This window comes from Lynx rufus, unplaced genomic scaffold (genome assembly GCF_022079265.1).
Source record: "Lynx rufus isolate CCGP_SWC_20201006 ecotype Redwood Valley unplaced genomic scaffold, mLynRuf1.p SCAF_31, whole genome shotgun sequence".
Taxonomy (NCBI): domain Eukaryota; kingdom Metazoa; phylum Chordata; class Mammalia; order Carnivora; family Felidae; genus Lynx; species Lynx rufus.
The window spans coordinates 258,337-276,214 of record NW_025814847.1 but is presented as its reverse complement, the minus strand read 5'-3'; the positions used below and the strand labels follow the sequence as shown (position 1 = coordinate 276,214).

The 17,878-nt window shown below is 43.6% G+C and overlaps 1 protein-coding gene and 1 long non-coding RNA gene across 2 annotated transcripts; both read left to right on the top strand.

Moving 5' to 3' along the window:
• Positions 1-3,732: 3,732 nt before the first annotated feature.
• LOC124521886 (uncharacterized) lies at positions 3,733-10,956 on the top strand. The gene is made up of 2 exons (XR_006964615.1): positions 3,733-3,924; positions 10,846-10,956. It is a non-coding gene; the product is annotated as an uncharacterized LOC124521886 (long non-coding RNA).
• Positions 10,957-13,748: 2,792 nt separating this feature from the next.
• UFC1 (ubiquitin-fold modifier conjugating enzyme 1) lies at positions 13,749-17,831 on the top strand. The gene is made up of 6 exons (XM_047092933.1): positions 13,749-14,378; positions 16,148-16,215; positions 16,455-16,518; positions 16,814-16,890; positions 17,132-17,222; positions 17,389-17,831. The coding sequence occupies exons 1-6, from the start codon at positions 14,256-14,258 to the stop codon at positions 17,467-17,469; spliced, it is 504 nt and encodes a 167-aa protein (XP_046948889.1). The 5' UTR covers positions 13,749-14,255; the 3' UTR covers positions 17,470-17,831.
• The last annotated feature ends 47 nt before the right edge of the window (positions 17,832-17,878 follow it).

The window sequence follows — 17,878 nt, the reverse complement described above, 5'->3', positions numbered from 1 at the left end:
AGAATGGACAACGAAAGGGAGGGCTGGGGCTCCCCTTCAACTTAACAACTGAGCTTTACAAATCCCAGGGCCTGGCCGGCTGTCCCTAAGTTAGTCAATCCATTGGTGGCTGCATCTGTAGGAATGTTTTGTTTGGGGAGCCTTGGAAGTTCACTCTCTCGACATGAAGCCTTGAGATGTAATAGGTGTTGAAGAGGTCGTAATGGCCACATCAGAGCTGAGCAGATTTCCTGAGATGAACTGTAAAAACACGAGCTAAAGCAGAGAGACCCGTGTGGAAACGGGCACTGTCACACCTGTCACCTGAAAAAGTGTTTCGAACACATTAAGGTTTTGTGTTAGCCATAGCTAAACCATTTCCCCCTTGGCTTAACCTCTCCGTCATCTCTACAGTGAAAGCAACAACTTCGTCTCTTGCTTTATGATCCCTTTCTACCCCCTCCTTGCTTCCACTAGAAATTTGGGGAAACTGGGGCACCTGGGTGGCTTCGTCAGTTAAGCATCCGACTCTTGGTTTCAGCTCAGGTCACGAACTCGGACAGTCCTGAGTCTGAGCCCCACTTTGGGCCCTGTGCTGACAGTGCGGAACCTTTTTGGGATTCTCTCTCTCCCTCTCTCTCTGTCCCTCCCCTGCCTGTGCTCTCTCTCAAAATAAATAAACTTCAAAACAAAACAAAACACGGGGGCGCCTGCGCAGCTCACTCAGTTAAGCGTCGGACTTCAGCTTAGGTCATGATCTCATGGTTCATGGGATCGAGCCCCACACTGGGCTCTGTGCTGACAGCTCAGAGCCAGGAGCCTGCTTCCAATTCTGTGTCTCCCTCTCTCTCTGCCCTGTAATGCGCATGCACTCACTGTCTCTGTCTCTGTCTCTCTCAAAAATGAATAAACATTAAAAAAAAAAAAATCCTCTTGACTCTTCCGGGACCACTCTGATTCCTGTACCCCTGCCTGGGCTTTACTCTTGAATGTTGGCCCTTCAGCGACTTGTGGACCTGACAGTTCTCTCTAGTTCTTGGGTCTGTTAACTGCAATCTGTTCATGTTATTCTTTTTCAGCCAGACATCTTGTTAGCTCCTAGTTTCATTTGAACTTCAAACCTAACTATAAGCCCTTAGCTAGAACTCCAGTATCTCCTGGCTTCTGAATGGGACCACAACCAGTCATGAATCCTAGTGACCTGTGTAAAAATCTCCTTAACCTGTTCCCTTTGCTCGTTCCCCTGCTCTGACTCACTGATAACGACTTTGGGCAAGTTCCTTTGCTTCTCTGAGCTTCTGTAAAAGGGCAAATATAACATCCACCCCATAGGTCACTGTTTTAGTGACTATATTAAGTTAATATATATGAACTGTTAGCATAGGACCTAGCCCATGGTAAGTGCGCTATCAATGTTACCCAGTATTTATGGATTAGAATTTTCAGCAGGTTTCAGAAATCCCTGGGGTTCTTTACCAGTGCTCTCTGCTGCCCCCATGTGGATGACTTTTTCTAAGCCACTGGGTATCCTACAGGCCATGACCCTGTTAAACCAGCCTCCCCAGCTAGCTGAATAGAGAATCAATTCTTTGGTTGATTGGTTGTTCAGTCAAATAAAAATGCTTCTATATTCTAGCCCATTCTCTGTTTAAAGGAACATGTCAGGAAACCTATGTTTTTCTGAAAGCAAGATGTACCTGGGTGGCTCAGCCGGTTGAGTGTTGCCCGACTGTCAGTTTCAGGTCATGATCTCACAGTTTTGTGGGTTCGAGCCCCGCATCAGACTCTGTGCTGACAGTGCAGAGCCTGCTTGGGATTCTCTCCCTCCCTCTCTCTCTGCCCCTCCCCGCTCATGCTGTTTCTGTCTCTCTCAAAATAAATAAATAAACTTGAAAAATTAAAACAAAAAAAGGATATACCGTCTGTGACATTCTCCTAGTTTGTAACAAAGTAACGCGGGCAAAGAATGTCATTTAGATTTACTTAACTTGGAGCGCCTGGGCTGGCTCGGTGGAGTGACTCTTGATCTCAGGGTTGTGAGTTTGAGCCCCACACTGGGTGTAGAGACTGTTTGAAAATAAAATCTTTAGGGGCGCCTGAGTGGCTCAGTCAGTTAAGTATTCACCTCTTTGGTTTCGGCTCGGGTCATGATCTCACAGTTCATGAGATCAAACCCCACGTCAGGCTCTGCTTGGGAGTTCCTCTCTCCCACTCTCCCTCTCTGCTCCTCCCGTGTGTGTGTGCTCTGTTCTCTCTCTCTCTCAAAATAAATAAAACATTTCCAAAAATACTAAAATAAAATCTTAAAAAAAGACACAGGTAGGTCTTCATGGAGCTCACTGTTTACATGAGCATACAGACACTAAGGAAAGAAAATAAATATTCTAAATTGAGAGAGGTGCTAGGAAGGAAAAGAACAGAAGTCTGTGACAGAAAAATGAGTGATCAGGAAAAGTCTCACTCCCTCTCTCTCTCTCTCTTTAAATGTTTATTGAGGGGCGCCTGGGTGGCGCAGTCGGTTAAGCGTCCGACTTCAGCCAGGTCACGATCTCGCGGTCCGGGAGTTCGAGCCCCGCGTCAGGCTCTGGGCTGATGGCTCAGAGCCTGGAGCTTGTTTCCGATTCTGTGTCTCCCTCTCTCTCTGCCCCTCCCCCATTCATGCTCTGTCTCTCTCTGTCCCAAAAATAAATAAAAAACGTTGAAAAAAAATTAAAAAAAAATAAATGTTTATTGATTTATTTTGAGAGGGAGAGAGTGAGAACGAGCAGGGAGGGGCAGAGAGAAGGAGAGGGAGAGAATCCCGAGCAGGCTCCACACCATCAGTGCAGAGCCCGATGAGGGGCTCAAACCCACAAACCGTGCGATTAGGACCTGAGCCAAAACCAAGAGTCTGACGCTTAACTGACTCAACCCGCCAGGTGCCCCAGGGAAAGTCTCTCTTTGAAGAGGTGACTTGGAAACTGAGACCCAAAGGCCACAAAGCAGCTAACCACCCTGCAGAGAATAGGATACTCCTAGGCTGAGGATACCTAGGCAAGAGGACCAAAGGCGAGGAAACCTTAACATCGCGTAGTGGATTGCGGTAAACAGCTGTAGGCATCTGGGGACCACAGCCTTCTTTTCTCAGTGCGCATAAATCACTTTTTTTTTTCTTTTTTAGTTGACATGTAGTGTAATAATTATTTCAGGAATCGAATTTAGTGATTCATCACTTACATATAACCCCCAGTGCTCATCCCAACAAGTGTCCCCCTTAATGTCCCTCGCCCAGTTAGCCCATGCCCCCTCCAGCAACCCTCAATTTATTCTCTGTACTTAAGAGTCTCTCACAGTTTGCCTCCCTCTCTGTTTTTATCTTCTTTTTTCTTCCCTTCCCCTATGATCATCTGTTGTATTTCTTAAATACATATATATATGTATAAATATATATATATATATGTAGGTATATGTGTAGGTATATATATACCCCACATCTTCTTTATCCATTCATCATGTCCATATCCTTGATGGATATTTGGGTCTCTCCATCCTTCGCTATTGTTGATAGTGCTGCTTTAACATTGGGATGCATGTGCCCCTTGGAATCAGCACTCTTGTAGCCTTTGGACAAATACCTAGCAGTGCAGTCGCTGGGTCGTACGGTTGTTCTATTTTTAATTTTTTGAGGAACCTCCACACTTTTCCAGAGTGGCTGCACCAGTTTGCGTTCCCACCAGCAGAGAGAAGTGTTCCTCGTTCTCTGCATCCTCGCCAACATCTGTTGTTCCCAGAGTTGTTAAGGTTAGTCATTCTGACAGGTGTGAGGTGATATCTCATTGTGGTTTTGATAAGCCATTTTTTAATACACGTTCTAGAATTTTACTAAGAATCAATCATCTGTTTTTCAGTTTCCAGAATTCACCATCTAGAATGTCACCCTTTGAAAATGTGGACATTTGCTGTATTGTGAGTTCTTCAGATTATGTAAAGGGGACAAAATTTCACTTACATAATACTTCTGATTTCTAGAATACCATGTGTCCAGGGGCTGAACTCATTTAAAATGCTAAGGATCCTGTCATTTCAAATGCCAAGGATCCTAAAATACTGTTTTAGTTGATCATTAATGAATTTATAACTAACCTAACCTCACTCCTCATTTTACATCATTTCTTCATGTTCCAAGCTTTAGCTATTTATATACGTTTCCATACCGTTAAAATAATATCATTAGCATTATTACAGAAGATATCTTATGTACCTAGATCACTCATGAGAATCAACTTTAAAATTACAGCAAATAATAGTAGAATTTAGTAAAGTGGGAGGAAAGCAACATGTAAAAATAAATATCCTTTATATATATAAACACTAAGTTAAAGATGTAATTAAAGAAAAGACTCCATAGCAACAAAACAGATAAAATGCCTAGGAATAACCTTAACAAGAATGTGCAAGATCTGTATGAATTTTAAAATGCTACCCACATAAAAGAAAACTTGAACAAATGGAAAGTAACATCATGTTCTTGGATAGAGAGAATATATAATGATGTCACTTTTCCAAAGTTGTCTATAAATTTAATATGATCTGTAGAAAAATATTGGCAGGAGTTTTTAAAATTAAACAGGCTTATTTTAAGTTTACAGGGAGAAATAAAAGAGGATTGAAAGGAAAATCCTGGAAAAGTAACAAAGAGAAGCGGGCCCAGCCAGGTTGAAAAATGTATTATAGGGGCTCCTGGCCAGCTCAGTCCATAGAGCATGTGACTCTTGATCTCGGGGTTGTAAGTGTGAGCCCCACACTGGACGTAGAGATTACTTTAAAATAAAAATCTAGGGGCGCCTGGGTGGCGCAGTCGGTTAAGCGTCCGACTTCAGCCAGGTCACGATCTCGCGGTCCGGGAGTTCGAGCCCCGCGTCGGGCTCTGGGCTGACGGCTCGGAGCCTGGAGCCTGCTTCCGATTCTGTGTCTCCCTCTCTCTCTGCCCCTCCCCCGTTCATGCTCTGTCTCTCTCTGTCCCAAAAAAAAAAAAAAAAATACAATTAAAATCTTTAAAAAAAAAAAGAAAAAAATATTATAAAGCGACAATAATTCAAGCTGTGGGTGATGTCCTGTGTGTGAACAACTCTATGGAACAGAACAGAAACGAAAAGAGACCCAAATACATGTAGAAATTTTGTATTGATAAAGGTTTGCATTATTGAATTCATTAATTACTTTTTAAAATGTTTATTTATTTTGAGAGAGACAGAGACAGAGAGCGAGCGGGGTAGGGGCAGAGAGAGAGGGAGACAGAGAATCCCAAGCAGGCCCTGCAGCCGTCAGCATAGAGCCTGATGCGGGGCTCGAGCTCATGAACCAGGACATCATGACCTGAGCCGAAATCAAGAGTTGGATGCTTCACCAACTGAGACATCCAGGCGCCCCAAGAATATGCGTTATTTAATGAGTGGTGTTGGTGCAACTGAATCAACACCTAGGGGGAAAATGTTGGGTCCATACCGCATACCCTTCAGCCAAATCAGTCCCGTATAGATGAATATCCAATCATAATTAATGTAAAATACTAGAAGCTATCTACACTTAAGGGCACAACAATGCTGAAGTAAAAGAACGGATGGGGCACCTGGGTGGCTCAGTCGGTTGAGCGTCCGACTTTGGCTCAGGTCATGATCTCACAGTCCATGAGTTCGAGCCCCGCGTCAGGCTCTGTGCTGACGGCTCAGAGCCTGGAGCCCATTTCAGATTCTGTGTCTCCCTCTCTCTCTGCCCCTCCCCTATTCATACTCTGTCTCTCTCTGTCTCAAAAATAAATAAACGTTAAAAAAAATAAAAAAAAAAAGAACGGAAAAAGGCATACCACGCAAACATAAACCGAAAAGAAAATTATGTGAAGTAGATATAGTAGACTTCAAGGCAAAAAGCATTACTAGAAATAAAGAAGGGCACTTCATATCAATAACTCCAACTTACCAGGAAGCTGTAAATTTGTATATATTTAATAACAGTCTCAAATGACGTACAGCAACAGAGCTATAAGGAAAAAATAGACGAATTTATAGTCATAAGAGGAGACCGAACTCACCTCACTGTAAACAGCAAAGCTAAACTGATAGAGTATCTCTTTCAGAATCAGTAGACCCCCCCCAAAAAAAATCAGTAAGGTAGAAAAAAACTTAAATAATACGAGGATCAAATGGAATTCAGCAAGCACATATAGTCCACTATACCTAACGACTGCAAATTACAAATTATTTTCAAGCACACTTGGAACATTTTATTACTATTATTTTTAATGTCTATTTGGGAGAGAGAGAGAGAGAGAGAGCATAAGCAGGGGAGGGGCAGAGAGAGAACGGGGGACAGAGGAGCAGAAGCAGGCTCCATGCTGACAGCGGTGAGCCCGATGCCGGGCTCGAACTCACCAGCTGTGGGATCATGACCTGAGCCGAAGTCACACATGAGATCGTGATGTGAGCTGAAGTCAGACGCTCAACTGACTGAGCCACCCAGGTGCCCTGCAGTTGGAACATTTAAAAAAACGACGGTATTGTGCTGTAGAACAAATTTCAATGGATTGAACGTATACACAGCATGTTTCTTGCTGTCATTGCAGGTAAGCTAGAAATCAGTAACAAGATAACTATAAATTCTGTTTTACAAATTAGGAAATAGCTTCGGTTTCGCATCCGACTTTTCATCTCAGCTCAGGTGTTGATCTCACGGTTCTTGGCCTTGAGCTCCATCGGGCTCTTCACTGACGGCGTGGAGCCTGCTTGGGATTCTCTCTCCCTCTCTCTCTACCCCTCCCCTGCACTCTCTGTCTGTCTCTGTCTCAAAATAAATAAATGAACAAAAATAAAATCTTGGAAAAAAACACCCAATTATAATTGGAGTTAGAGGATAATTTGAACTGAATGATAATAAAAATAGTACATGCCAAAATTTACAGGATGCAGCTGAAGCTATGCTTTACCAAGGAAATGTATACTAAATGCATACATTAGGAAAAAAGAAAAGCTGACGATGGGTGAGCCTCGTGTTATCTCAAAAACCTAGAAGTAAATTAAACCCAAAGGAAGTAGAAGAAAGAAAGTGTGCGTGCAGAATGTCGGGAAGGACATATACTCAGAATAATAGAAGTTTTTAATCTCCTGGGGTGGGATTTTGAATTAATTTCACTTTTCTATATTGTTGAAATAAGCTACAACAAACAAAGCCATTTTCACGTTAGGAAAGAAAGTAGTAGAGGAAAACACAGGATAATCTTTTTGTTGTTGTTTTTTAAGTAAGCTCTACACCCAGCGTGGGGCTTGAACTCACGACCCTGAGATCAAGACTTGCGCGCTCTGTAGACTGAGCCAGCCGGGTGCCCTGGTTTTTTGTTTTTTGTGGGGTTTTTTGCATACGTATATTTTTTTAATTTAATTTTTTATTTTTTAAAATTTACATCCAAATTAGCGTATAGTGCAACAATGATTTCAGGAGTAGATTCCTTAGTGCCCCTTCCCCATTTAGCCCATCCCCCCTCCCACAACCCCTCCCGTAACCCTCAGTTTGTTCTCCATATTTATGAGTCTCTTCTGTTTTGTCCCCCTCCCTGTTTTTATATTACTTTTGTTTCCCTTCCCTTATGTTCGTCTGTTGTGTCTCTTAAAGTCCTCATATGAGTGAGGTCATAGGATATTTGTCTTTCTCTGACTAATTTCGCTTAGCATAATACCCTCCAGTTCCATCCACATAGTTGCAAATGGCAAGATTTTGTTCTTTTTGACTGCCGAGTAATACTCCATTGTATAGATATACCACATCTCCTTTATCCATTCATCCATCGATGGACATTTGGGCTCTGTCCATCCTTTGGCTATTGTTGATAGCGCTGCTATAAACATGGGGATGCATGTGTCCCTTTGAAACAGCACACCGTATCCCTTGGATAAATACCTAGTAATGCAATGGCTGGGTCGTAGGGTAGTTCTATTTGGTTTTTTGAGGAACCTCCATACTGTTTTCCAGAGTGGCTGCACCAGCTTGCATTCCCACCCTGGGTGTTGTTTTTATAAAATAATCTAGACTCTTGTAGCGACATACCAGAAGCCATATAAGCAGAAAGACTGGTACGCTCCACCTCATGCCTGAACATTTTCTAAATGGTTAAAAATGCTGTTAAGAACAGCAAAGACTGACAGTCAACTGGGAAAATTATTTATAACTCATCACAAATGTCTAATTGCTTTCCTACAAAAAAGGAAAGAAAGAAAACAATAAGCCTTCACATAAATCACTACGAAAAAAATGAATGGTAATTTAAAAGAGGCAAAGGCTACAAGGATTCACAGAAAACGAAAAAGGAAATACAAATGAACGCTAAGCTCTTCAGAAGACATTTAGCTAAGGGCGCCTGGCTGGCTCAGTTGAAGAGCATGTGACCCTTGATCTCAAGATCCTGAGTTCAAGCCCCACATTGGACACAGAGCTTACTTAAAAAAAAGAAAAAAAAATCAGCCTCACTCTTCATAAAAGAGGTGGATGGACATTAAAGTTGTTCTGAGATCCCGTTTCAATCACGGAATTAGCAAAAACAGCTCTTCTGTTAACCATGACCTGTTTGGGGGTGGGGGGCGGGGGAGACCTTGTCGTTTCATTTATTGCTAACGGTACTACAAATTGCTTTAATCTTTCTGGACGGTAATTTGGCAATATTTAGCAAAACTTAAAATGCACACATCTTTGGAGGCAGCAGTTCCATATATGAGTATTTATTGCACGTGTACAAAATGGTGGATAGACCAGGCTATTAGCTGCAGCACTGTTTGCAACAGCAAAAAACTGAGCACAATCTGAATATCTCTCCACGAGGGTCTGGTTGGAGAAGTTATGGCGAATCCCTACCATGGGGGGGATTTCCTAAAGAAGAAGAGGGGGAGAGAGAAGGAAAAGAAAAATGAGATAGTTGTATATGCATTATATTAATAATTATTATATATTATAATATTATATATTATTATAATCTGTATTATAATAATATATACAACTAGCTGGAGGAGAGGGCCCCTAGAGAAGGGAACTAAGCTGCCAAGGAATGAGATAAGAGGGAGACTTAACGTTTGACTCTACATCCTTTTGTACCTTTTGAATTCTGAGCAGGTGCATGGATTAGCTATTCAAAAGCAAGTATTTTTGGGGCGCCTGGGTGGCGCAGTCGGTTAAGCGTCCGACTTCAGCCAGGTCACGATCTCGCGGTCCGTGAGTTCGAGCCCCGCGTCGGGCTCTGGGCTGATGGCTCAGAGCCTGGAGCCTGTTTCCGATTCTGTGTCTCCCTCTCTCTCTGCCCCTCCCCCGTTCATGCTCTGTCTCTCTCTGTCCCAAAAATAAATAAACGTGGAAAAAAAAAATTAAAAAAAACAAACAAAACAAAAGCAAGTATTTTTGAACTCCAGGTATATAAAATTTTGTGTTCTGATGTTTGTCTCTTAACTATTTTCATATAGCATATCACATAGAATTAATATAATATTAATGGTTCCTACGAGCATTCTCCCCCTTCCGTGATAAATAATGATCTTTCCTTGTGGCTTCCTGCCTTACTGGTGCTCTCGGTCTGCCTAGAACGCCATACCTCCCCTGCTCTCTCCTCGCCTGCACATCCAGGGGATTCATCCTAAGAGTTGGGGTTCAAAGGCCATCAGCCTTACCCTGTTCTCTCAGGCATTGTCGCTTAGACAGTACTTTGTACACCTGGGGAACAGAGACTTTTTTTTTTATGGTAATTGTCTGCATATTAGTTTCTCCTCCCCAATGAAAAGAGGTCTTCTCATCTCTGTTAACCAATTCCTCTGGCGCCCCCAGATCTTCCCAGCTGGTAGGTAGAAGGGAAGTCACATCAACAGTGAAACTCAGAGTCCACAGTTCCCAAGTTCCTATGCGCACCTCAGGGGGGTCCACGCGCACGTCAGCCCGTTCCAGGGAAGAGGTTGGTGGTCTCATACGTGTTCCTGCAGTTCTGAAGTGCTTGGTTCAGACCCACCAGACTCTCTGTATGCAGACTGAGCAGGACTGAATTCCAGCTCTACCATTTACTGGCTATGTAATATAGGGCTTTCTTTTCTTTTTCTTCCTTCCTTCCCTTCTTCCTTCCTTCCTTCCTTCCTTCCTTCCTTCCTTCCTTCCTTTTTTTCAAAGTTTATTTATTTTGAAAGAGAGAGAGAGAGAGAAAGTGAGCGTGTGCAAGTGGGGGTAGGGGCAGAGAGAGAGAGGAGAGAGAGAACTCCAAGCAGGCTCTGCACTGTCAGCACAAAGCCTAACTCGGGGCTCGATTTTACAAATCGTGAGATCATGACCTGAGCTGAAATTAAGAGTAGGACTGACTGAGCCACCCAGGCGCCCCAGGGCTTTCTTTCAGGGAGGCTGACTGTGCCTCACTTTCTTCCAATGTTAAATGAGGACAATGAGAGTACCTGCCTTGAGGTTGCGGCCAGATGTAAGGGAGTTGATTTTGCAAAATGCTTAGGACAGTGCCTAGCACATAGTGAGCACTATATAAACGTTAGTTGTTATGGTTCTCCTTACCAAGTGCTTCTAAGTGCGGACCCGATTTTTCCCACGGCATAACGGAGACAATGTTATCCCACGGCATAACGGAGACAATGTTATAATTTATGATAATTCCTTGCTAGGCGATAACAGGAAAATTTCCAAAATTGGCTGCCCATCTGCACGTATCCTCTTTAGGGTGGCTCCCTCCCTCTAATAGAGCCAGCATTCCCTTCACCATTTTGAGGGGTCTTCCAGCATATTGGAGTCTGGACCAACCCCATAAAGACCAGAGCAGGGAAAACTTTCAATTTCTTCTCTAATCCGTGGTCTATTTCTCCTTCCGTCCAGGAGCTACCTTTTCCTACGATGGCTGACAATGGGACTTTCAACTACTTTCGGGGCCTCCCCTATATACCCAACTGTACTATCCCATCAAAATAAAGGTCTCACATCAGTGAATTTTCTAGACTTGAATCATCCAATCACTCCTGATCAATTCTTTGTTATAGCTGTTTTAGGGTCATTTCCATGAGGACAAGGACTCTGCCTGCCTTGTACATGACTGTATTCCCAGTGCCTGGAGGTAATAGGGACTCCATAAACATTTGCTCATGAATGAATTCTTCCTTTGAAAAAAGAAGTTCAGGCCTGCATACTCTTCTCTCAGTTTTCTAGGTCCTAGCTTCTCATCACTTATCAGAATTACACAAAGCAAGAATGAGCTTAAGTCCATAATTTAAAAATAAATATTTCACAAAAGTAAATATACCCTACAGAGTTGCAACTATGCCTACAAGAGGGATGGCTCTTTGTGCTTTCATACACATTATGAACTCTGCTTTTTACTAAATGGTCTAATAAGGTAATTCTCCAACACAATTAAACAAAAATAAGATTCAGATTTTAAAAGACAGCTTTTTTGGTGCTTACCTTACCCACTAAGATTTTCATTCATTTTATTTATTTTTTAAATATTTATTTATTAAGAAATCTCTACACCCAACATGGGACTCAAACTCATAACCCCAAGATCAAGAGTCACATGCTCTTCTGACTTAGCCAGCCAGATGTCCCAGATTTTCATTTATTTTTAAAAATACTGATTGAGCACCTACTTTGTGACAGGCACTACAGTACATTATTACATTTTAGAAATACAGCAACGAACCAGATAGACACACAGTCCCTACCTTGAACTTCCAGTCTTTTAAGACAATTAAACAATTAACAAAGTGTGATGAGTCCTTAACATAGGGGAAGTATTCTAAGGACTAGAGGTCTGGCTGCAGTTGAGAGAGGGCAGGTCTGCATTGATCGTTTTTGTATTTTGAGATTCCAACTTAAGATTTTGTTTGTAAATTTGGCTCTGCTACTACAGAAGGTTTGAAAATTACTGCTTTATATTTAATCTGAATTTCATCCTGAAAGCCTATTATGTGAATGAATGAATGAATGAATGAATGAATGAATAAAGAGACATTGCATTTATAGTTACAACCCTATAAGCATTACTCTCCTCCTTTTAAAACATTTTTTCTTCAGGGGCACCTGGATGGCTCAGTTGGTTAAGCATCTGACTGTGGCTCAAGTCATGATCTCACAGTTCATGAGTTTGAGCCCCTTGTCGGGCTCTGCTTCAAATTCTGTGTCTCTCTCTCTGCCCCTCCCCTGCTTGTGTGTGTTTTCTCTCTCTCTCTCTCTCTCTCTCTCTCTCAAAAATAAATAAACACTTAATAAAACATAGCAACAGAATTGTAAAAACAACAACCAATAAAACTTTTTTTTTTCAGTTTATTTGTTTGAGAGACTGAGAATGGGGCAGAGAGAGGAAAGAGAGAATCCCAAGCAGGCTCCTCTCAGCAGGAGCTGGGATGCAGGGCTCAATCTCACAAACTGCAAGGTTGTGACCTGAGCTGAAATCAAGAGTTGCAGGCTTAACTGAGACATCCAGGCACCCCACTATCCTCCTTTTACACATGAGAAAATACTGTTCGCACAATTACTCTCCAAAATCTTTTCCCCCCAACTGTATTGAGGAGTAACTAACAAATATTTTTGTATATATTTAAAGTGATGATTTGATATACATGCATGTATATCTATCATAAACATATACACATGATGATTATAAATACATACACATTGTGGAATGATTACCAAGATCAAGATAATGAACACATGCTTCACATAGTTGACTCACATAGTTAATTCTTTGTGTGTGTGCGTGTGTGTATGTGTATGTGTGTGTAGTGGGAATGCTTAAGATCTACTCTCCACAACTTTCAAATAAATATACGATACCATATCATCAACTACACTTATCATGCTGTACATTAGATCCTTGGAATTTATTCCTTTTATTAGAAAGTTTGCACCATTTAACCTACATTTCCCCATCGTCCCCTCACCCCATCACCAAAGTCATATGACAATTAAATTGCAAAGCCTCATTCCTAATCTCTGTAATCTGTACCACTCCACAGTGCCTACACCCAAAAAGGAATAAATCTTTACTTCCCAGAGAAGAGAGGCTGCTAGTAAAGTATTGCAAGGCTTTGCCTTAGCTTTATCCAATATGTAATGTGTTTTTTTTTAAGAAAGAAATATATGGCATGCTAATAAAAGACAAAAATCACATTATCATCCCAATGAACACACATAAAAAAAGCATTTGGAAAAAATCCAACATCCATTCATGATAAAAAACCCTCAACACCACAATAGAAGGGAACTTTCTTAACCCGATAAAGGGCCATCTATGAAGAGCTTACAGCTAACATCATAATGAAAAAAGCCATTGCTTTTCCTCCTAAAATCACAACAAGACAGGGATGTGTGCCCTCAAAACTTTTATTCAACATTGTACTGGAAGTTACAGCCATTAGAAATGAAGATATAGCATGCTTATAATTAAGATATAGCTTTGTAAATGGACGATAGAATTTGACGAATCTGATTCAAAATTACTGCCACAGGCTGTTTAAGGGAGTAAGCATGATATGTAAATTAAAGCCAAAATTGTGTTTGGGTTGAAAAGCCAACAGGAAGATACAAAATTCTGCAAAAGTATGACCAGATACCTACTGTGTGCCATGCACCAGAATCCTTCCTGGGTGATTTAAATCCAGATCAAAAAATGTCTAGGCTAGCTAGACTAAGGCAAGTTTTCCTGCGATCTTTAAACTGCTTGGGCACTTATTAAGAATTCTCTAATTCGATTGTGTTAATTCTTCAGGACCGAAGGTGTGTATACTTTGATTCTTCATGGTTTCCAATCATTATCACGAGTTCAATATCCTTCTGTTGGATGACTGCTTTGCCCCTGCTACCTGAACCGAACTACATGGAAGCTAAGGAAGCTTATCCAAACACGTGAACAGTGCGTTTCAGGAAGACAGTGCCCCGCACGGTGCCTACACCAGCCTGAAATTCTAACAACTCTCCCAAGTTTGGGAAGGCGGCCGAGTTTTCTGAAACTCCTTCTCTGAGCATGAGCGGAAGTCACCCTTTGAGCAACCTGCGGGTTTTTTAAATAATAGGTACCATATAAAGAAGCAATCCGTTACGTTCTCTTTTTGCCGTTGCACCCACAAGTGACCAGGTGACAAATTTGTCTTCGTTACAAGAAAATAAAGACCGCACTCAAAGAAGTCCGAAGGCAGCCCAACAGCCCATCTTCCCACAGTAAAGATGGCGGCCCCCTGAGTGTAAACTGCAGGCAGTACCACTTCCGCGTTTCTCTGGCGCCCTCGTCCAAGATGGCGGACGAGGCTACCCGGCGTGTGGTGTCTGAGATCCCGGTGCTGAAGACTAACGCCGGACCTCGAGATCGTGAGTTGTGGGTGCAGCGACTCAAAGAGGAATATCAGTCTCTTATCCGGGTTAGTTGTGCTTCTGCGGCCGACCGCGTCGCCGAAGGGTTGCGGGTAATCGGGTGTCCTTGGGAATAGGCTCCGTGTGGAAGCCGCTTCCGGTTATAAAGTTTAAGTCCCAAATTCAGAGAAACTGCACGATTGTGGGGCTGGGGGGGCTTAGGAAGGTATGGTGGGGAGGGGGCAAAGGAAACTCATTTTGGGAGCCCAGGCGGGGCCAAAGCAGCAGTTGTCTTAGGGATACGCCTCCCCGGAAGGTGACGTGTCCCTCCTGGATGGAGGGGAGGCAGTCAAAAGGTGTCCCCCTCCTGGATGGAGGGGAGGCAGTCAAAAGGGATTCCTGGGGCTCCAAGTCCCTGGCTCATCGCTCTGCTCCTTCCTTCACTCTTCCTGAGGGAGGCACAGGCTAAGGCTGAAAATTCAGGCGTTAGTTGCCAAGAGTTGAGGAGTGAAGCTCACAGTCAGGAATGAGCTATCTTCCCGGCTCATCTCCCTTCTGTGGAAAAGGAAGAAAGTTTGTCTTCCTGGCCGTGGCCTCTGTTTCAAAGGGCAGCAGCACGTTATTCGCTAAAAAACAAACAAACAAACAAACAAACACCCACCACATTTATTGTAACCTAGCACCTAGGAACGGGATCCAAAGCCGAACAAGCTAGAGCCTGCTGAGATGGATAGAAACAAATCATTACAATTCGTTAAGGGGCGGCAGAGGGGGAGGGAAAGGTTGCTAGGATGTTTTGAGAGCAGAAGGTGAGACACCTAATCCAGCTTGGGTCTTGTCCGGGAGGGCTTCCTCGAAGAGGCAGTGCTTGAGCTGAGCCTGAAAGGGTAAACATAATCTGATCAACATGAGGATAAGAGAAAGATGTTGACGGGAAAAGAAACAGCATGAGCAAAAGCATAGAAGCTAGAAAGGGCACGATGCCTATGAAGAAACATAGAAATGGAAGCAGTTCAGAGTTGCTAAAGCGTCAAGTGTATGGCGGGGAATGGTAGACAAGGCTTGAGAGATCGGCTTGGGCTCTTGAAATTTCTGTTGTAGGCACTGGGATACCTTTACGGTATTTTAAGCCGAGGGATGGCATGGTCAGATTGGGGTTAGGTCAGTCACAATGGCAGTGGAGAGGAAAATGGAATTGAAAGAGATGAGATTGAAGGGAGGAAGCAAATTTAAGAGGCTGTCATTAATCCAGGCGAAAGAAAGGTGATGATCTAAGCCGGATGGGTATAGTTAGGATAGAGAGAAGAGGTAGATTTGAAGAACCTTCAAAGGGTAAAATCAGCAGGACATCGTGAAGGTCTGGGGAGAGGAGAGGAGAGGGAAGGTCAAGGATGATTCCCAGGGTTTGGTTTGCATGACTGAGTGAATGCGGTCATCGAAATTGGTGCAGTGGAGAAATGGTCTGAAGGACCAGGGGGAAATGCTGAGTTTGAGGTGCCTGTGAAGGGAAAGTAAACATTTCAACTTACAGGGGCACCTGGGTGGTTCAGTTGGTTAAGCTTCTGACTCAGGTCACGATCTCATGATTCACGGGATGCAGTCCGAGTCAGGCTCTGCGCTGTTGGCGAGGAGCCTGCTTGGGATTTTCTCTCTCTCTCTCTGCCTTTATCTCTCCTCCTCCCCCACTTGTGTGCATGCTCTCTCAAAATAAATGAGCTTTAAAAAAAAAAAAAAGCTGGGTACACACTAAGAAAGTAACCACACACTTTTCTGTTGAGGGAAGAGGACTGCCCTTGGCCTCAACTCCCTCCTCAAAGACCTCATTCTCTGCTTTTAGTATGTGGAGAACAACAAGAATGCCGACAATGACTGGTTCCGACTGGAGTCCAACAAGGAAGGGACTCGGTAGGCAGACCCTCTTGGTCGTTTGGGGGGGTGGGAATCTTACATGGCTTGAGCACTTTAATGTCCCAGAGCCCACTGCCAGGCCTTCCCTGCCTCCTGGTAGCTGTCTCCCGCCCACAGTCCAGAGTGCCCCAGTTCCCATCCCATGAGTCTCCCGGGCTGATCACCTAAGCCAAGAAGATGTTATTTGAGCATGAGAAGAATGGGCAGATCGGACTGAGGTTTGGTCTTTGTTACAGGTGGTTTGGAAAATGCTGGTACATCCATGACCTGCTCAAATATGAGTTTGACATTGAGTTTGACGTAAGTCTGATGGAATGGGAAATATGGAAGTTAGTGGAAGGGGAGGGATTAGGTGGCTGTTAACAAGCTAACCTTTCTTGGAGGAACCAGAGAAAACTTTCAAAACGGGAGGGAAACGCTAAGGATTGGAGCAAGCAGAGAGGACAGCTACTCCTCTCCATGTCCAGCATCCCTGCGTCGGCATGCTGCTTGGGGGGTTTGTCGCACATTTCAGTTCAACCAAGAGATACGTGTGATTAGATTAGTTCCTTTCTATCCCGATGCTTGTGTCATTAAGGCCTTATATTTCCTCCAGATTCCTATCACATACCCCACTACTGCTCCAGAAATTGCAGTCCCCGAACTGGATGGAAAAACAGCAAAGATGTACAGGTAGGACTCAGAAGGAGATGGGAAAAGGTCTAAGAGGCCTTAGGGAAGACCTCTGGGAGACAACAATTGTCCTAGCGCCTAGAAGGCCTCCAGGCTCCCCTCTACCGCACCTGGGCAAAGTACTCAGCTAACCTTGGGCCTAATTCTGATCACTGGCTATCATCTTGTGCTTCCAAGAGGCTGCTATGCTTTATGGTAAACCTTGCATGTCAACACCTGCTTCCTCCTGTCCCTCTCATAGGGGTGGCAAAATATGCCTGACTGATCACTTTAAGCCTTTGTGGGCCAGGAACGTGCCCAAGTTTGGACTAGCTCATCTCATGGCTCTGGGGGTAAGTTTGGGATATTTGGCGTATTAGGGGAGGGAGAGGAATTAGGCACTGAGCAATGTAAGAAAAGTAACTGAGAGTAAACAGGGAATAACAGTGTTTTCCGTGGGCACGCTCATAAAAATCTGTCTAGGAAGGAGCTTCTCACAGGGTCTCCCTTGTGTTGCAGCTGGGTCCATGGCTGGCAGTGGAAATCCCCGATCTGATTCAGAAGGGCGTGATTCAGCATAAAGAGAAAGGCAACCCATGAAGGATCAAGCCACTGAGGCAGGACAGAGGGACCTTTGACGGGCTATGTTCTGTTCCTGTTTCTGTGCCTCACTCCTACTCATCCACCTGCTTCCCCCCCCCCCCAAGCCCCTCCACCCATAATTGTTACTAAGTAGCCGCATCGGGCATTGCTGAAAAAAATAAACAACACAATCGCCACTGAATTTCTAAGGCTACACAGGGAGGGGAAAGACGGGGGCTTTGGAAAACCAAGGCAAGTCATATCCCTTCCCCAGGTGGAACAATGTGAGATCCAGGAAGGATGGGAAGCAGGCTGGAAAGTGGGTGCAGAGTCTTTTTGGTCTCTGGAGATAACTCATCAATAAAAGCTGCTTCCTCTGATGACCCGTGGTTCTCTTTGGTGACTGTGGAGAGACGGTGAGCCGGCT